At 50.1% G+C, this 17,983-nt stretch overlaps 2 protein-coding genes across 5 annotated transcripts in view; one reads left to right on the plus strand and one right to left on the minus strand.

The window, feature by feature from the left end:
• Positions 1–12,952, plus strand: part of VPS8 (VPS8, CORVET complex subunit) — a 94,375-nt gene extending 81,423 nt beyond the window's left edge. For all 4 annotated transcript variants that reach the window (XM_026075574.1, XM_026075571.1, XM_026075572.1 and 1 more), the window contains 3 exons: positions 626–794; positions 10,591–10,671; positions 12,168–12,952. In XM_026075574.1, coding sequence (XP_025931359.1) covers positions 626–794; positions 10,591–10,671; positions 12,168–12,317 — 400 coding nt within the window. In that variant the 3' untranslated portion in view covers positions 12,318–12,952. The remainder of the gene's footprint in view (positions 1–625; positions 795–10,590; positions 10,672–12,167) is intronic.
• Positions 12,953–13,915: 963 nt separating this feature from the next.
• Positions 13,916–17,662, minus strand: CUNH3orf70 (chromosome unknown C3orf70 homolog). Its single transcript, XM_026075551.1, has one exon. It carries the CDS (start codon positions 17,646–17,648, stop codon positions 17,112–17,114), a length of 537 nt encoding a protein of 178 aa, XP_025931336.1. The 5' UTR covers positions 17,649–17,662; the 3' UTR covers positions 13,916–17,111.
• Positions 17,663–17,983: the final 321 nt, after the last annotated feature.

Raw genomic sequence — 17,983 nt, forward strand, 5'->3', positions numbered from 1 at the left:
ACAGCATAGTCCGAACTGATACCCTTAGCCACCTAGGTGCCCTTACTGAACGCCACTGCAAGTCTGGAACTACAGAAGCTCTTTATGGATGTTCATGAAGCTTAACTGGGCTGGAAATTGGATGCAGCGAGTACAACTAGGGACACTTTGTCTTGCTGCCAGCTGACACACTGCTTGGTCTGTCCCAAATACAGTGCTTTGTGTTGGTGAAGTTTGGCAGAGCAGATATCCATCAAGCCCCCAAGAGGCAATCGCAGCGTCCTGGGGTATTTTGACTTTGCTTGTGCCTCTCAAGTCTATTGTAGCCCTGGCTCATACTCTGATATCTCTGATACTCCTGTCTGTGAGCAGGCAGCTGTAAAATAAGAGGACGAGATCATTATTACCTTGGCATCATGATATATAGCTGTATCAGCAACTGGGCATCTGCTGTTATTTTTGGAAGTCTGGAAATACTACTGGAAAGTGTGAAGGTACGACAGGAGTATATGCACTGCTGATTTATAGTTACAGATAAGCGGCCTGATTTTCCATTAACCAGAGATTWCCCTTCTGAAGTGTAATGCTGTTGGCTGCACTACCCTGCCTTCAAGCACCTAGCAGAATTCTTCTCTTGTCTTTGCAGCTGTGGCCACTTGTACCATTCCCTGTGTCTGCTGAGTAAAGAGTGTGGCTTAGTAACCAAAGGCCTGATGAGATGGACGTGCTATAAGTGCAACTCAAGCAGCAAGGGAGGAAAACTGAGCGAGAACTTCTCAGAGTTGAAAAAAGGAAGTGGAACATCCTTGGCGCAGGTAAGGTTTCTCTCCAAGTTAACTCAGAGAAGGGCTCATGATTTCCCTCACTTTGTTCTCATGTCTTATTTTGCTTCCAGACAGGGCCATGATCAGTAGCTCTCAAACAGTATCTGCAGTTAACTGGTTACATTTATGAATGTCATTTTGTTTTGGTGCGGGTTTGCAGAGCTGTGCAAGAAACGGAAATGTTTTYATCCCAAAGGTCTCGGAACTGCTAACCTGTGTGAAAGGAAGCTGGATGCTTGCAGCTGGTTGCCTGCTAGATGCATCCACCACTCTGCCTTGCTTGTGAGAGCCTGGGACGGGCCTTTGGGGGCAGGTCCTTTCAAATTATGTGTGGCTGTGTTTTATACAAAACTTGTAGTAAAAGCTGGTGTATTCTCATGGCTGGATCATAGAGCCTCCATTCTGCCTTCCTAACATATAGCCTGGGTCTGGGTAAAAGATCTGAAATGGATTTGACTTGCTATAAATGCTAGTGAAACGCAGAAGTCCCAACTCATGCTTCTGTCTTCTTGCTGGCGTGGTACTAGGGATTGTAAGCAAAAATAACGGGCAGCTTGTTGGGCTGTCTTCTGGGAATATTGCACCTGGGRGACCTGAACTCTGCTGTAGCGTGTTTCGGAGGAGGTGGTCACTGATGAGGGTTTGCTCCTAAATACCTCGAGATACTTTGTGTGTTTGTCACCACCCACATGCATGCGATGTGAAGTATTTCCACTTCTGAAAGCAAAGTAATTCAATCGCGGAGTATATTTTTATAGCGTTGCTTCAGTGTTCTTCTAGCAAATTATTTCAATTTCTATCAAATCGGTTCTGATCAAAAGATAGCTAACAGCATTAGTCAGCTTCAGTCAGCTTCTGTATTAGCCAAACAAGAAGCTTCCTGCTTGAAGGGAGCCTTAGGAGAAAAGAAACCTCTGAGGACTGTTTGGAGCACAACGGGGTCTTTGCAGTCAAATTGTATTAGTTTTGTATATGTGACAGAAAGAAAAGTTTTGCAAGGATTAATGTAAATCAACTGTGGTCCAACCTGTCTGCTTACAAATTTCATGTCCCACCCTGTTGCAATGAAATACTGCTACTGGCTCTAGAATTAGGCAGGATTGACAGCCCAATATTTTAGCCTCTAAACCTCTGATCTGAAGGACCGTGTTCAAATGAGTGGGACAGGCCAGGTTTAGCTTTGAAAGCTAACGGCAAAATTCAGTACTAAAAAGATGTTCATCATTAAAGTGCCTGGTACTTTATAGCAGCRCCTTGTGATTTGGTTATCGCTAAGCTTCTCGGCAAGCAGCTAGTCGGTCAGAGAACCTCTATTTTTTCCCTTTAACGCTGGCGTGGACGTACCCACCGGCAGAATGCAGTAGAAAATGGTCCAAAGGACACGGGAGTGATCAGGGCATGAAGGAGCAGGTGCTCCCCTGAATTTAACTGGTCCCTCTTCAGAAGCGAGGGGCTGCCTGGGCCTCAGGGCTTCAAGGGAGAGACGTGTGGAGGGACTGGGTGGGGAAGGAAAGGGGTTACAGCAAGGATCGCCTAGCGCCAGCTGGAAAACGCAGGCGCCGGATCATCGGAGAGTGCTGGCTGCTTCCCCGCTGCCTCAGTCCCGTGCTCCTGGCAGGGAGCCCTGGCGCTTCCTCTTCCACCCGGCCCGGCCCCGCCGAGTTTGGCTGCGCTCCTCCGTGCCTGGGCCCTGCTTCGAGCCCCCCCGCCGCCTGCGCCTGATGGCCCAGCTCCGCTCCAAGCTGGTGCTGTTCGTCATGTGTTTGAATTATAATATTGAACTGTTGTACTTGCATGTGATTAAACTGTTGCGCAGCCGGAGCTTTAGAAAGCCGCGTATATTTAGGCTTGGCAAAAGGCTGTAAAATCTCTAGCTCCTCCGGGAAGTTCGTTTGCTTAACGGTCGTTGTTCAGTAGGGTTAATTAACCCCATGAGGCAGCAGTTCCTCTGGCCAGCCAGTAGTCTGAGGTCCAGAACAGACCGCCTTTTAGTCTTATTTTATTATAAAGGAAGAGCTATGCTGTTTTTGTCTCATGTTTAACTCGCGTCCCGTGTCCTGCCGGTGGCAAAAGCCCAGAGCCTGGCCTGCCTTGCAGGGTGTTGGAGAGAGGAGGTGAGGCCCAGCGAAGGGCCTGAAGGGAAGGGGTGACCTGCAGGCTTCCCCCCTTCAGCCACGGTCACGCGTTCCCACGGGTCCTTCCCAGCCTGGGTCCGAGACGGCCGTGGTCACTGGCCTTCAGGGTGACCCCAGGCACGGAGAAGGCTTGCTGCTGCGTTTCTCGCAAGGTCTCTTCAGCTTTTTGGTGCTGTAATTCTCCTCCTTTCCTCTTCGCTCAGCTGGCACCAGTCAGACCGGGAGGCTTGTGCTGGTCAAGCTGTTTGTCCTGCTGTTCTTGCTTCTCCAAGTCTGGCATTTGTGCGGATAATGAACAGGAAATCCAAGGAGAAGGCTCAGTAATATGATTGCTGCTTCAAGCCCTGCCTTTTCTAGACCCTGGAGGACCAGCTCTCAGCTTCTGGGACATTTTCCAAGGATCTGTGGAGAGCTATTCCGGGTACTTCTTTGTAACCACTTTGAGGACCCCAAATACTTAGTCTGTCTCTTGGTACAATTTAGTGCTGTTTTTTCCCATAGTGAAATCTTCAGTTTAGATACTTATTTTCTTAGCAAGCTTTGAATTAGGGATAGATCATGCTGACAAATGCCACTGAGCATCTGGAGTGCATTTCGTAGTACCAGCTCTGCTCTGCTGAAACAAAGGCTGTCAGCTTGAATTTTGCAATGCTAGTGAGATTTATATGCAGAACGACAGCCCAACAGACAGTGTTTTTTCTGCTCCTGCTTTGCATGCATGATTCCTACAGCAATTGCCTTGAAATTGGAGGGAGGGAGGTGGCGAGATGCCACGAACCAACACTGAACCATTACTGAATCTGGTGACAGCCGTCGCTCGAAGGGAGCCTTACCGTGGTGTGGGCTTGAAACGTTCTGCCCCGGCTAAGGGGAATATGGAGAGAAGCCCGAAGGCCTTTTTCCTCTGATTTTGTGATCAAAAGTTTGTGTTGTCCATGTTGCCCCCTAAAACGTGCTGTCTTTCCAAGGGTCATCCTCTGTGTCTAGAATGATCGTCTTTGCTGTCCCCTGTACCTTACGGCCTTCTGCAAATGAATGTTAAAAGGAATGAAAGTGTGTGCGGGTTGGCGTGTGCGGTTCCTGCTTGAAAACTTGCAGTGGTTTTCTTGTGTTGTGGTGTTTGGAGGTAACAGCGCAATAGCTGGGCTTACCCGTGCGAAATAGTTACTCTTGGTATCTTGGCCGTTGCTCTTCAAACCTAATTTGCCTCGTTACAATGAGGTGGTTGATGTCTTTCAATTAGTCTGCCGGCCTACACAGCGCAGTGCAGTCCTGGTTCGTGGGGCATGAATTCTGCAGAAAACACCGTGAAACCCTCGAGCCGAAACGCTCTGGTGATTCCTTTTCTGAGAACGCCTGTTCTAAGGGCACCACTGGTGGAGCCGTCCAGATGGCAAATGTGTTTTATTCAGGACTTTAATCCTGTCAAGTCACGCTAGGACGGACAATGAGTGTGATCTGTAGCTCATGCAGCTTGTTCGACACRCCGTCTGAGCTCCGGAGCCCGCCTGCCGCCAGCGCCCCTCTCCGCACTGCCTCCTTCCTCCCAGCCCGCAGGTTCTTGACTTCTCCTTGAAAAGGTGTTGCTGCCCCACCATATCGTTCAGCCAGAGATGCTGGACCTTCCTCTGCAACAGGTTCGTGGGCTTTCTGTCAGGTAACAGCGAGGATTAGAACATTTTTTCCCCCAAAGCTTTTTTTAGAGCTAGGCAAGCGTTGTACGACCTCTCTCAATCAGTACACAGTCAGTTTTACTACATTCAGTGTAACAGTGGCCACGAGTTACTATCTTGACTCCCAGCCATACCAGAACTTTCCAAGGCCTTTGTAACTTTGAAAATATCCCGGCTTGATTTTTTTTCCCCCAAATGTCACCTAGCAGGTAATTAACATTTTATATAGTTACAAGCTTGTGCATTGTCCTATGAAGCAAATACTCCCACGTACAGTATTAACTGGGAAAATGCCTGTTCCCGTAGTTCTGGAATTGTCTTTGGTGCTAGGTTCCTTCACTCCTTCAGCAAGGAGCAGGAAATCCGTGTGAGGAAGGGATTGGAAGCACTTGGTACCATTGGCTTCTCCTCAGCAAAAACCGTCTGTGTTTTAAGATTTCTTGTAATATTTTGGGAACAGAAGTGATCTAGTAAGAAGAAAACTGAGTGCAGGAGTCTTAACTAGTAGCTAGAAGAGTGGCAACAAAGTTAAAAATGAAAATTAAATGCAGATTTAAATTAAAACAGCCAATTTCAAAAATGTAGATTATCCTTTAGCAGCTTTTAAATCAAAACTGAATGTTTTCTTGGACCTTTCTTCCTGGGGGTTTTGGTTTCTTTGATTGTAGGGTCTTTAGTCTCCTTTTTTGCTTTACTTTAAATCTCTATTTCAATCAAAATATTCCTATGGTTAGATGAAAACTGCTTCCTTTTATTAAAACACTTCAAGTCTAGGAGGATCTGTGGAACAGACTTATTTAAATACGGTGACAGATGCTGGGCTCTTGCAACCTGTTGATAGTTTTGCAACCTGCCTCGGTCCCAGTTGCCAGGAGTTACGTGGAGTTTAGCGCAGTGCTTGACAGTCGTAGCTCTGATTTCCAAGGAACCAGCACAGCTCATTACATACGTCTTCAGGGTGAAATTGCAGGCTTTCAGCCTGTCTCTGCAGCACAGGCAGGAAAAAAACTCTGCGTGCCTTTCCATCTGCTAGCAGAGGCTGCAACAGCGTGTTTTCCAGGCCCGGTCCAGGCTGGGGATTCAGCGCTGTGAATAACCTCTGCTTCGGGGTGCTCTACTTGCCGCTCCGCTGGTGGGGGCAACTGCTGCTCCCCTCCATGGTTTTTACTYATTCCAAGCTGAGAAGTGCCCCAAAGGGTTAAGGAAAATGTACATAACTGTCTTTTTTTTTTTTTTTCCTTTTTCTCTGGAGGAGAGGAACAAAATAAGTAGAAGCAGGTTTCTTTTTTCCCCCATTTCTAGTCCCCAGGTGGGAGGGTAYGAGAGGGAATTACGGCTTGTTCAGCGGTGATTGCTGTAGCTGATGGCATCYCTGGCTGCTCGGGAGAGCAGCTTTCAGAAAGGCAGGTGGCAAGTGAGCATCTGTCCCTTGTAAGTCCCTGAAATGGAAAGCTGCAGTTTCCATGTCCCACCTCTCTCCCCGTTCCTTTTACCTTCACGTTGCACAACAGAAACAGCATTTTTTGTTGTCTTGTGTGACTTGAGCATAGAAAGGCTTGTGCAGCTGCCGCCAAGCTCCCAGGACCAGCGTTGTTCCTAAACACTTTATAAACCCTCGTAAACAGCAGTGCGTGGGTGCCGCCTGSGTGCCGGGAGCGCCAAAGGGGGCGGTTGGCAGAGGCCTCTGCTTGGGTTTTCTGAGAGGTCTGGGGTAACGTTAGGAACGAGTCTCCTACTGGAGGGTCCCTAGTCCTCCTCACAGAGGAACACCACGATCGTAGTGTCCCAGACAGTTTATATTTGGGTTCACCAAGTAGGACTTCTTCCTTCTTTTGCATGTCTTCGCCTTCTCTTTCTCGCCCCCAAAGTCCTGGCATTGGGAGAGCACTGTACATTTTAGTCTTCTCTGGTTAGCTTTTGTGGATGCTGTTTAGCGGCCTCCTCAACTCATGGTTAGAAAACGAATGATTTGTCTTCATGTGTGATGCTTCTGTCATCTTGGGTTCAGGCAYGGAACTGAGATCAGCTTGAGCACAGGCCCGTTCTGTGTCATCTCTATGTAACGTTTAGTCCATGTACCTGCCGTGCATCCCTCGAAGCCTGCTGCGTTATAAATAGGYATCTCCTCTGCTTGGCTTAGTGTCCGGTGAGGACACTCATGGTGAGGATACTTGGGTTTTGTGTTTATCTGATTCATCCTGAACAGCACTATTGCTCTTTTGGCTCAAGGCAGCAGCAGAGGTCTAAGGGAATATTCCAGCAGCGCCCGGTATGACCACGAGCTGCTAAACAGACCAGCTAGCAGAGGGAGAGTGGAGAAACGCCAGTGTGCTTTTAGATGTTTCATATAGACAGGCCTCCTCCCTCCTCTCTCCTGAGTCCTTGCAGTATCTCACGTCGCAGCAGCAGTGGGTCCCTTAGAGCAGAAAGAAGCCCGTCCTCTCCCTTGCCTCGAGTGGGAGGTTTGGTCCTCAAGTTCAACTAAATGCAACTGGAAAAAAAAAATGCACCTGCCTTTCCCATGCTATTCCTGAAGAGATGAGAGGAGGACAGAGCCCTAGCTTTGCTCCTTTTTGGGTCGCTTCTTCCATGTTCCTGGGAGCCCCATGGGAACAGCAGGCCCTAAGCCAGGGGGACCAGTTGCAGCAGGCTGCTGGAGAGGAACGGYGGAAGCTGGGCTTCGTGTCCAATACCTGTGGATTCAGCTCTTTAAATGAGGGAGGTGGGTGTTGCTTTTGTTCCTAGGGGTCCCCAAACCTCCGCCCCGGGCTTGCGGCTGCATCTGCCCCGTGTTATGGAGCACCTAACTCCAAGTGGCCCTCTGGGGTGACGCGGTGCTGTGACGCGCCGCTTGCTTGGTGCGGCAATATCCTTCGTGGAGGGTGCGTATGGCTCTGAGAGGCAACACTTAAACGAATCTCTTGGTGTGACTGTTGAAAGTGCCTCTGCTTCCAACGGCTGCATGATCTGCTTTGCTTAGGCACTAGCTGGTGGTGGAGTTTGTAGCTGTGAAATTAAAGATAATTGCAGGCTTCGGAGGGTGGTGTGGTGACTACCAGAGCGGGGTGGAATATGTGCGAGCAAAATGTGCTACAGAGATTAGCATTAAAGCGATGGGATCCACGAGAAGTGTAAAAAAGCAGAGGAACCTTCCTTTCTGTTGCTGGCCGGGATCCTCAAGGGGATAAATTGAGTCTGTTGGATGCCGCATCTAGTCTGAAACCTTTTCAAAGGGGTGTAAAGATCTGGCTGGAAATGGCTTGGAGGTGCTGAAACGATTTGTGCTGCCGTAGACAGCGGCGAGCCGAGCTGACGCTCTCGTGGCACCGGGAGGCAGAAGCCGGGGCGYGAGTTGAGCCGAGCGAGCCCCGTGGATTCCCCCGGCGCCCGAGCGCTGCCGCCGGAGCCYGAGAGCCTCCCTGCAGCTCGCGAATGGAAGCGTGCCTTTAGTGACACGGTTAAAAAAGGAGAAGGCCTGACAGCGGTTGTTGCCTTGACAACGGAAAGACTTGCCGGCAATATTTCAGCTCATCAGCCGGGAGAACAATCTGATTGATGGCTCCGTGCGTGCGGCAGAGCGAGCGGAAGAGGGCAGGCCGATCACAGCGCCTTTTCCTTGTCCTTGAATGCCTGTGGCCACAGCAACTGTGGAGGGCCACCGGTTTTCCTCATTCTTGAGTTTTTCCCAGTGGGAATGCCCTAGGTGTCCCTCGGAAGTGCCGGGGTTACCTGTCAGCAGCAGGTGTGTGACCCGCGCTGCCTTAGGCTTCCCGGTTCCAAGCCTGTGCGGCGTGTGCAGTGAATATGGGCGCTTGGCCCCTCGACTGGTGATTAGCAAAGAGGAGTTTACAGGATAAATAATACCGTGGAGGGGGAAGAAACACGTGTCGGCATCTGCACCTAGCACCAGTGAGCTGCACTCTGGGCATTCCTCTCCTCTCTGACTGCTTGAATGTCTCAAAAGCAATTTTCGTTGCAGTTTCCCTCTTTCCTAGGGTAGTGATTGAAAATTGAGTCGGAGACTAAGCTGATGTGAGCTCTGCTAACATGTCATTCTCCACTGCCTCCATCCCCAGACCCTCCCCTCATCCCCTTCAGGCAGAGGCCGTGTCGGTGCTCAGAAGGAGCGTTGCCCGAAAGGCCCTGGGCCTTGCAGGGCACGGGGGCTTCTCTGGGGCTGGGAGGCCACAGCTCTAACACAGGCCCGCCTGGGAGCTCGGGGGCTGCGACCGCAAGCCCGGTGCGCTGTTTGTGACAAGGCTGTGCTTTAAGCCTAGACGGCAACGTGCCCTAGCTCCACGTGCTTTCCAGGGTGTTTGCTGTGACTTGCTGACTCCGCGTGAAGACCTGGCAGCGTGCTCTTCCGGAGACCGGGGCAGTGGGAGCAGGAGGGAAGCTTGGGAGCAGCGGCCTTTAAAGGGCGGTGTCCTACACAGCCACGTGTAGGCATGGTAGCATGCCGCAGTAGCATGCGCTTGTTTTCCCAAGTAGCAGCGGAAGTCACCTTCACCAATTTTTAAACACGTTCTTTAAAGACAGAAAAGTATTAGAAATACAAAGGAAGCCTCGTGTTGCGTTGGACGCAGTGTGACCCCAGAGGAGAAGAACGCCTCCCTGGGGACAAGGGCCTTGCCGCTGGTTGCGGCTTGTAACAGCGGCGATGGGGAACAAGTTTGTGCAGCAATCCCCAAAGGAGGTGACTGGCTCCAAGCTAGGGCTGGAACTCCCTTGGCRTGTGCAAGGCCAGGATTTCGTCTTCGTTCCAGTTGACCGCGCTCCTCGAAGGCAGTGATACTAGCTCTTCTAATTGGGCTTGATCCACTGCCTAAGAGAGTTAAGGTAAATTCAAATTCAATAAGCAACTACTTGTTGTAGAACTGTAACATTTTGGGTTAACAGCCCTTGGGAAATGTCTTTTTGAGAAAATATTTAAGAACGAATATTGAGTGTTCCCTTAAAAACAGATCCCCAGAGACAGCAGATGCCAGATTGCTGCTCATGAGCGAGGCTGTTCTCCCTGGCTCCTGCTGCAGTTTCTTCATGATGCTTTTGTTTTGGAATATGAGCAGAAACATTCGAAATAGAAATATTGTGACGTGATAAAATGGATCAAACCTACAAGAATGTGATACTTTATCCTCCCTCCCTGGCATATTTAAATGATGCCTTTTAAAGCAGTTTGTATCAAGCCCGYGTTGTAGTAACGCTTTTGTTGCACAGTGCCTTAACCTTTGTGTAACGCTAAGGACCTTCTCTCTGCGGTTCTGTTGCCTTTCGCTTGCAACTCTGTAGCCACCCCTGAGCTGCTGGGCACCCTTGCGCCCAGGGAGCTCTTGGCCTCACACCTGCCAGTGCTGAAACTGTTGGGCAATACCGCTATGTCTGTCATGTCCAGCTTCTCACGGGATGCGATTGTCACCGATGTGTGAATCACCCTTTCTCCCCCCACCCTTTCACCCTCATTTTCCTAGCTCTTAGTTTATAACTTTATATTGTGGGGGAAAAAATTAAACTTTAGGAGATAACAGTAGTAGATAATAGTAATTTAAATAGTAAGTGTTCCCCAATAATAGCCATGAACCATCTGTGCCCGATCACAGCACGCTGCAGTCAGCGCTGTGTCATAAGCCAGTAGGGCGACTGAGCGGGGCCTGGGGAAATGATCAAGAAATCACGGGGAAAAGTAGGGGGGGAAGCCGAGCTGCTGCCCTGGAGATGAGCCCAGGAGAGGCTGCTCACCTGGGCAGCCTCATCACTTCTCCTCCCAGCTGCTCGCAGGGGAAAGTTTTCCCTTCCCTGCAGAGTGTGCAGAAGAGTGACTTAAGCCAGAGGAAGGATGGCCTTTTTCCCCTCTTACCAGGCTGCACGCTGACTGCTCCAGGCACACGGTCAGGAGCAGCRATGAACTTCTAGGTAGATCAGCTTGACTCCTACTTAATCTTGTATGTGGTTTTTGTAACCTCTTACTCTCTTTATCAGGTGGGTTCAGAGTCTCCGTTGGATCCTCAGCAAATCCAAGCTTTCGACCAACTCTGCCGACTCAACCGAGGAACCTCCAGAGTACGTACTGCTTGTTTTCCTTTTGACTTTAAAGTGGCAAAGGCAATTTTACTTGGGGCCAGGCCAGGCCAGGTGCTAAAACTGGCAGTGTGGGCTTTGACTTTTCTCTCGGGTTTTGTTCAGTGCTGGCAATTTACTCTGCGCAGAGCTGGCTGCATCACATCACAAGGCAGCCACACTGCTTCTGGCCTCTCACAGAGCTGGGGGAATTCGCTGGCAGTAAAAAACTGGAAATGCCTCTGGCCTTCTGAGGCTGAGCCTGAAAACCGTTCACGGTAGGGCAAAAAAAAAGGAACGGATATTTTTTCCCAGAAAACTCTTTGCTGTTTTTTCAGCTTTCCCAGGTAGCCTCAGTCAGACGGCCTGCTGATGGCTTTGCTGCCGCTTTGCTCTGCGTGAAGAGACCGTGATGCGCCACTAGCCTGTGCTGTGGTGGGTGGGGGGTTGGCACCCTTCGGAGAGGGCCTGGGAGGCCGTAGTCCCTCTTATTTGCCATCTTTGCAATGTACAAGCATAATTTTGGGGGGGTATAAATTATGCAGCAAACCAGAGCCCTGGTGGTGCTGGCRAGAGAAGAGGAAGGTGCCGTGGCAGGCAGATCCGTAGCAGGGTGCTGGGTGCAGGGCTAATGGGGGCCGTCGGTGTGTTCAGAGGGAAGCTGTAGCAGGGGTGGCGCTTCCTCAGCACGTACTTCTCCGGTGCCTCTCGCCCCCGAGATGGCCGAGGACAGGATCAATGCAGTGGCTGCTTCAGCCCAGCCTGGAGGCATGTCTGCCCGCCGGTGCTCTGCTGGTCACCTAGGAGCAGGCAGACTGGAGGTGAGGGGCACCGGTGGCTCTGGGAGCAAGCAGGCGGATGGAGGACAGCAAGAGCGAAGCCCATGTGTGGTTATACACACCGAGAGCAAAAGGCAGGGAAGGGTCAGCTGGGCCAGAGCCTGCCCACTGCTGCCTGCCGCTGCAGCCAAGATCCCCGTACTCCGTTCACAGAAGCTGCTACGTTTTCTCAGACTTTTCTCAAATTCTTTTTACATTTGTGAATAATTTCCCTTCCAGACACTGTGGGGCTTCTGTGCTTGCACGGAGGGTCCCCTCCCCCTGTGCCTCCATCCTGCCCCGGCAGCGCTGCTGGTCCCCAGCAGAGCATAGCTCCTCCTGTTCCTGGGCTGTCCTTGTGCCTCCTGCCCTGTTCTGGCTGCAGTTGTTAGTGCAACTCTTCAGCTTTTTCTAGGTATATTTTTTAATCATGTAATTTAAAAACAACCCAGAGAAACTTGGGAAGTGTTTTAGTTCAGGACTGCCCTGTGCAGYGAGTTCCATAAGCCGACTGCACACGGTATTTCCTTTCCTTTACATATGTTAAGGCTTTTCTAACTGCTGCGGGAAGAAGGCGAGCTCCACGTGAGCTCTCCAGGTCCTTCCGCACTTTACATTAAATGCCTCTAGGCAGTCTGCCCAGGCCTCAGGATGGTGAGCTATGTGGCTTTTGTCTTGCAGTTAGCTCTCCTGACTGAACTGTCTCGCAATCACGGCGGTGAAAAGCATGGGCTGCTCAGCGTTTCCCACGGTGACCCCGCCACGAGCAGCGTCTTCCAGAACGAGAATTTCCAGCTCCATCTGGCCCCCCCTCCGCTCACCGAAGACTAGCGCTTCTGCCCTCCCGCCCCGGCTGCAGGGAACCACGGTTCGTTTTGGGTCTTGGTGCTGGGAAGCTTCTCCAAGATGACGCTGGAATTCTTCCCTTCTTCCCCTGCCTGAGGAACCCTTTTTTGTGTTGGGTCTTGCTGGGCAGTTCTGGGTTTGTAGCAGCAGGTCATTTTCTAGCTCTGCTGCCGCATATTGAACAGTGGCAACCGCAGGGTGGCTGGTGGGACTGGGAGTTGTGAACTCTGGTGTCAAAACCCTAGTTTGCTGAAGCAACGCGCAGCACTGTGGGCTACCTGCACTAACCCTGAGGCTAACGGCAGCAGGGGTAACTTTGCCAACTAGCTGGAGCCTGTTGCGTGGGCTAGAGGAGTGCAGCCTGCGTGTGTCTCAAGGTGCTGCGTTGAGATTGCTGATGGGTACCGCACTTGAGGATTAATTTTAGCACTAGTAAAAGCTGTCCTTTTGCCAAGGCCTGGCCCACTGCCTTACAGAAAGAGCCATGGGTGGTTTGATGGCACAGAATGGGTGGGCCTAGAAAAGACTGAAGAATGCAAGAAAATGATACACGTGCGAGCAACCTAACCTGGGCGCAGTGTGTTCCTACGAACTTCCATTAAAAAAAGCCCTTGGTTGAATTTGGCTGTGTGAGCTGTGCGCAAAGGGAGGGGCAAGAGGGCTGCTGGTCTGGCAGCATTGCTGGCTGCTGTTTTTTGGTACCATTGCCACTGAATTCTGGTAGCAAAGGGCTGCGTCTTGTCCCTGTGGGTGAAGTGCAAACCTCCCTCTCCTTCCCATGGTTGTACACATGCTAGTGCCTCTGTGTGTGTGTGTGTGTGTGTGTGTGTGTGTGTGTGTGTAAAGGTGGCACAGGAGCTGTCAGCCACAAAGCAAAACCTCCAAGCCCTGTTTGGCAGCTTTGGGTTCTGCCTTTTGCACTGCCGCCAGTCCAAAAGGGCAGTGGGATGGTTCGGCGCGGTCTGGATCATCTGCAGGGGGCTGCAGGGTGGAGAGGACTGGCGTGATTGGCACCGATGGTCAAAGAGGTTTGTCACTACTAAGCTTAGCTCACTGTTTCACAATACCAAACTGGGAAGTGCCAAAGAGCCAGACTCAATATGTTCTTCCCCGTCTAGTACCTTTATGAAACTGCACTCGTAGAACTGCAACCTAATAGCAACAGTGCCAAACGTTTCTATAATGTCATCCCTGGCTTGTGAACACAGTCCAGAGCTGCCCTAACAAATGTGTGTTACTGGTTTRGTAATTATTATCTCATCTCTTCCCCCTGTTCGTTTTGGCACTGGCTCTTGGATGTTTTGGGGTATGACACCCTCAGGGTCCCAGCCAGCACACTCATGAGCTGCAAAAAGCTCTTCAAAATACCTTTCAACTGGGCTCAAGTGCCTCCACTCTCTTTTTCCAAACTGGTCCCATTGCCAGTGCTTTGGGCAGGACTAGCACAGCAGCAGGTGGGTGGTGCTTTTCACGTGTGCAGAACTAACAGACAGAGTAACGTGGCTCATCCAGGCAGAGCTGGATGGAAGGAATTATGGGGACAACACTGCTGCCCCCAAGAAAAGCAAAAGCACCAGCTGCCATGCAGGAGTCCGTCAGTCTGAAGAGCCGTGCCAGAGCCATGGACCGTGGAGCACAGCGTGCCTGGTGTGTTCACCTTTTTCCTCGCTAGCATTAAGAACTACCCAGCACCCAAAACAGGGCCCCAGAGTGATGTTTCTAGCCTGCAGTCACGTGTGAACCTGCTCAGAGGTAAGTCACGGGTCTAAGGCCAGCTAAGCTCTTCCAGACGTCAGCCTGGTCCTGTAGCTCTTTTCCCAGCATCCTCCACCCCGACGTGGGCAGCTCATCCCTTTACAGTCAAGTCAGACCCCGAGCTGTGAGTTTGCACACCAACCCTGGTACTCACGAGGTCCACGAACCCAGACAGGGCCAGGCCTGGTGCGCTCCACCAGGTTATCACATTTCTATCCATAGCACTGGGCCGATGTCTCAGCTGATGCCATCTGAAGCCATAAGTGACCCTTCCTTTGCTGGAAATCTCAGAATGCTTCACTGTAKTATGGAACATACACAGTTACGTAGGACAAGCCGAGCTTCAGTTGTTTAGTATTTTATTAAAGAAGAAACATACACACCTCTCCCTGGCAGAGTGGAGCACCTAGCTCAGGGCAAGTCTTTTACAGCAGGCCTTTGCCCGTGTTTGTGCAAAGAAAAGAAATCCCATTTCGGTGAGGACCATGTTTCTGAACTAGGGTGTGTGATGTGAGCTTAGTGAGAAAGGTGCCACAGTGCTGGCTGCTAAAACACTTCCCAGAACTAGCCCTGCCCCATGCCAGGCTGCTCCACTGAAGTTTTCCAGATACAACGTACGGGAGAGGCAGCTTATTGTGCTTAAGACATCTGAACAAATCCTGGTAGGAGATGATACTCACAGCTTGTGAATATTGCTAATTGCTTACAGTTAAGAACGTATCTTGACGACAGTGACATGAAGCTGCACGACCACAGGACCTTAGGGTAAGTCTTGGGCATAACTGCCCAGCTGATTTTCTCTACGCTCCCAGCAGGTGCCCCTAAGAGCAGGAGGAGTAGGCCCCTGCTTGCTTGCTCTTGCCCAGTAAGAGGGTCCTAGCGCCCCTTCCTGTGCTTGGCACCCTGCGCTCGACAGCGGGTGGCAACCACCCTGGCCTCCGCGGAAGGCCTCCGCTGCCATTAGTTCCTGGGAGGATGCAGCCGCCAGTCCACCCTGTCCGCCCAGGAAAAGCCTCCTCCAGGGAGAAAGCTCGGGCAGGCCAGGCCCGAGAGCGAGCGTTCGCAGCTCCCCACTCAGATACAAGTGAAAGATTAAATATGAGTAAATGCTGTAGGTTTATACATAATGTTTTCTTCTACCTATGAAATGTGTCTGAAGGGTCAAAAGACAGTAAAACGTTGTTGTTAGAAACCTTGGTTAACCAAGAAAGACAACCCCACCCTTAAAAAATAAATAAATCCTATTTAGCATTTACTACGACCTTCATTTAAATGCCCTCAGAACAACAGAATACTTTTAAGTGCCTTGTGAGAATGTATCTGTTCATGCAATGGCCCAAATTCCTCATTCAACAAGCATTGCACTTTTTATATAAGTCATCAAAACTATAAAACCTATTATTTTTTATCTGAAAGTGTTAGTCTAAAAAGTACAGGATTACTTTATAACCATTTATGTTAAATTCCTAGCACACGCGCATGTGCATGCGCGCACACACACACACACGCACACACACACTGTTACCTAAACATTTTCTAAAGGTACTGATTACAAAGTGTATAAAATTAGTAATACATTGTCAGGATACAGTGAGAGAGATGAGCCAGTCTATAACACAGACTACAATCTAGTATCAGTCACTAAACTGTACACGTTTATACAGCCTTATATTCACCAATGACTTTTGAAACGTAAACAGTAAATACACAAAGAAATTCAGTAATGCTGTTGAAAACAGTTATTACCGACTCCAACTGATTCAAGCTGGCTGAAATCTTCTGAGAAAGACATTTTTTGTTTCATCAAGCATAGCTGAAACAAAGCCACCAGCAAAACAGCTCTTATGTTTCCAGCTATTTAAGGAAAATCTCATTTAGAATCCACTGCTGAACTGGATGAAAAGGAGAGCAAAGCCAAAGCTTTCCTTCCCAGTTATTATGACCTTAGGCTGTATTTCGATGAGCCCCACCGCCACGCTGTCCCAAGCTCTGCCAACACAGTGGTGTGGCTGAAGAACTTTTTTTTTTTTTTTTAACTTGCTGTTCTTCAGGCAAACACAGGCCCTGGGCCCATTCGGTGCTGAGCGCGCAGCCCCTGCACCAAACGGCGCAGCACAGGAGGAAGCAGCAGGCAAAGCTGAGGGCTGATTTTGCATTTTTGGAGGTAGTCACTGCCTTTCACCTAGCATTTTACACCTCGGTCTAGAATGGTATTGGTTAGACTGCTGTGCTGCTGCTTCTCTACCTACTCCCCTTCCTGCTGAGCTGGAAAAGCCAGATCCCCTTCCCCAAGACCCCTGTAGAGAAGGGACTACCTGGCTCCAGGCTAGTGATTAACCTCAGGAGCAAACGTTGCCTTCTCAGTAGATTTCAGAGCCTGACCCACCTCAGCAGATGCTTGGTGCATAGCCTGGAGAAAAGTTGGAGGCACTTTGTGCATTCTCTAGCCTGCCAAACCAACCCRCTGGAAGAGTGGTGCCAACAGCATTCGAGATGGGTCGCACCCAGCACTAGAGAAAGGGATGGACAGTGTGCAAGGACAGACAGAGACAGAAAGAGCCTCCTGTCTCTGCACCTCACATAGCTGTGTATGTGAAAGAATAAGGACAACTTGGTTTTGCTGCTCACAGGCGTGCTGCACCAGCTTACCCTCTGTGCTTTGAAGGCCCCCTGCAAACAGCCTGACAGATGAAAACACCACAGGTCGCACATCTTCATATGAATAGTAGTATACAACGTAACCCAGACCAAGAAAAGGGCCTTGTTCRGCTATAAAAGTCTTACAATTTATCACTATCTTACGTGCAGACATGGGAGATTTGTTCGGGCTGAGAACACGTAAAAATTGCTCAGGTTGCTGCTAGCTCACCAATACGCAAGTCCCGTGACCACACTCCCATGAGGAATCTGAAAAATCAAGTGCACTGGAAAAAAGGGATTGTCAGAAAAACAGAAAATATAAATACTACAAAAGCAACATTACTGAGACTGGGAACTGGACTGATCTGCTTCCACCTTGTTGGATCACACAGTGGTTTCTATAGTCTCAATCACTTCCATTTCGCACTGCGAGGGTGACAGGAGTGGGCATTCATCTGGCTCCCAGCTGCTGTCAGGGCTGTAATCTTCTTCAGAACTTAGCTCTGCTCCCCCCTCTGTGTCCTCATCACACGACTCGATGTAGTGAACCCCCACCGCATTGATCCCAGAGTCCTCAGAGCTGGAAGGGGAGGAGCAGTGATCTGGTTTTGGTGTATTGCTCTCTTTTGTGATTAAGGCATTGCGAACGGGGACTTCCTCGGGCTTTAGCTTGTGGGGCATGGGTGGAGGCTGCCTCTGCACGTAGCACATCTTCCCATTGATGCATTTCACTCGGTAATTGTCAATGAAGAGGTCTGCAATGGTGCAGAACTGCGGGGAATCGGGGGGCAGAGGGGGCTGGAAGACAGGCGCAAACTTCAGAAAGTGTTCGGTGAGGGAAACGGAGATCTGGATTGTGTTTGTAGACTCCCGAGGACGAACAGGTATTTCGGTGCTGGGAAGCTGCTCTACGGGTGTCATGGGCTGATAGACATATTTGCCTGGGGGGAAAACAGAAAAGCAGTATTTAAAGACTTATCTTTTGGTCAAAAAGATAACATGATCACATGATGCTTACCCTAAGTGGTTAATAACAGCTACTAGGGCCTTCAAGTCAGCAGCCACTCTGTTTCCAATGGTCTCAAGGTGGTTTTTAGTCCTCTCTAGGTATGGGTTCTCCAGTGCTTCATAATGTAGTGAAGCATACCCTTTCTTACCTCCGTCTTGCTCTCTCCCTGCCCCCTGCTTCTGAGACACCTGTAGGCAGTTACCCTCTGTAGAAAATGAACTCCAGCAGGGTTGAAGGTGACCACAAG

Source organism: Apteryx rowi, unplaced genomic scaffold (genome assembly GCF_003343035.1).
Source record: "Apteryx rowi isolate R43461 unplaced genomic scaffold, aptRow1 scaffold_406, whole genome shotgun sequence".
NCBI classification, from domain to species: Eukaryota; Metazoa; Chordata; class Aves; order Apterygiformes; family Apterygidae; genus Apteryx; species Apteryx rowi.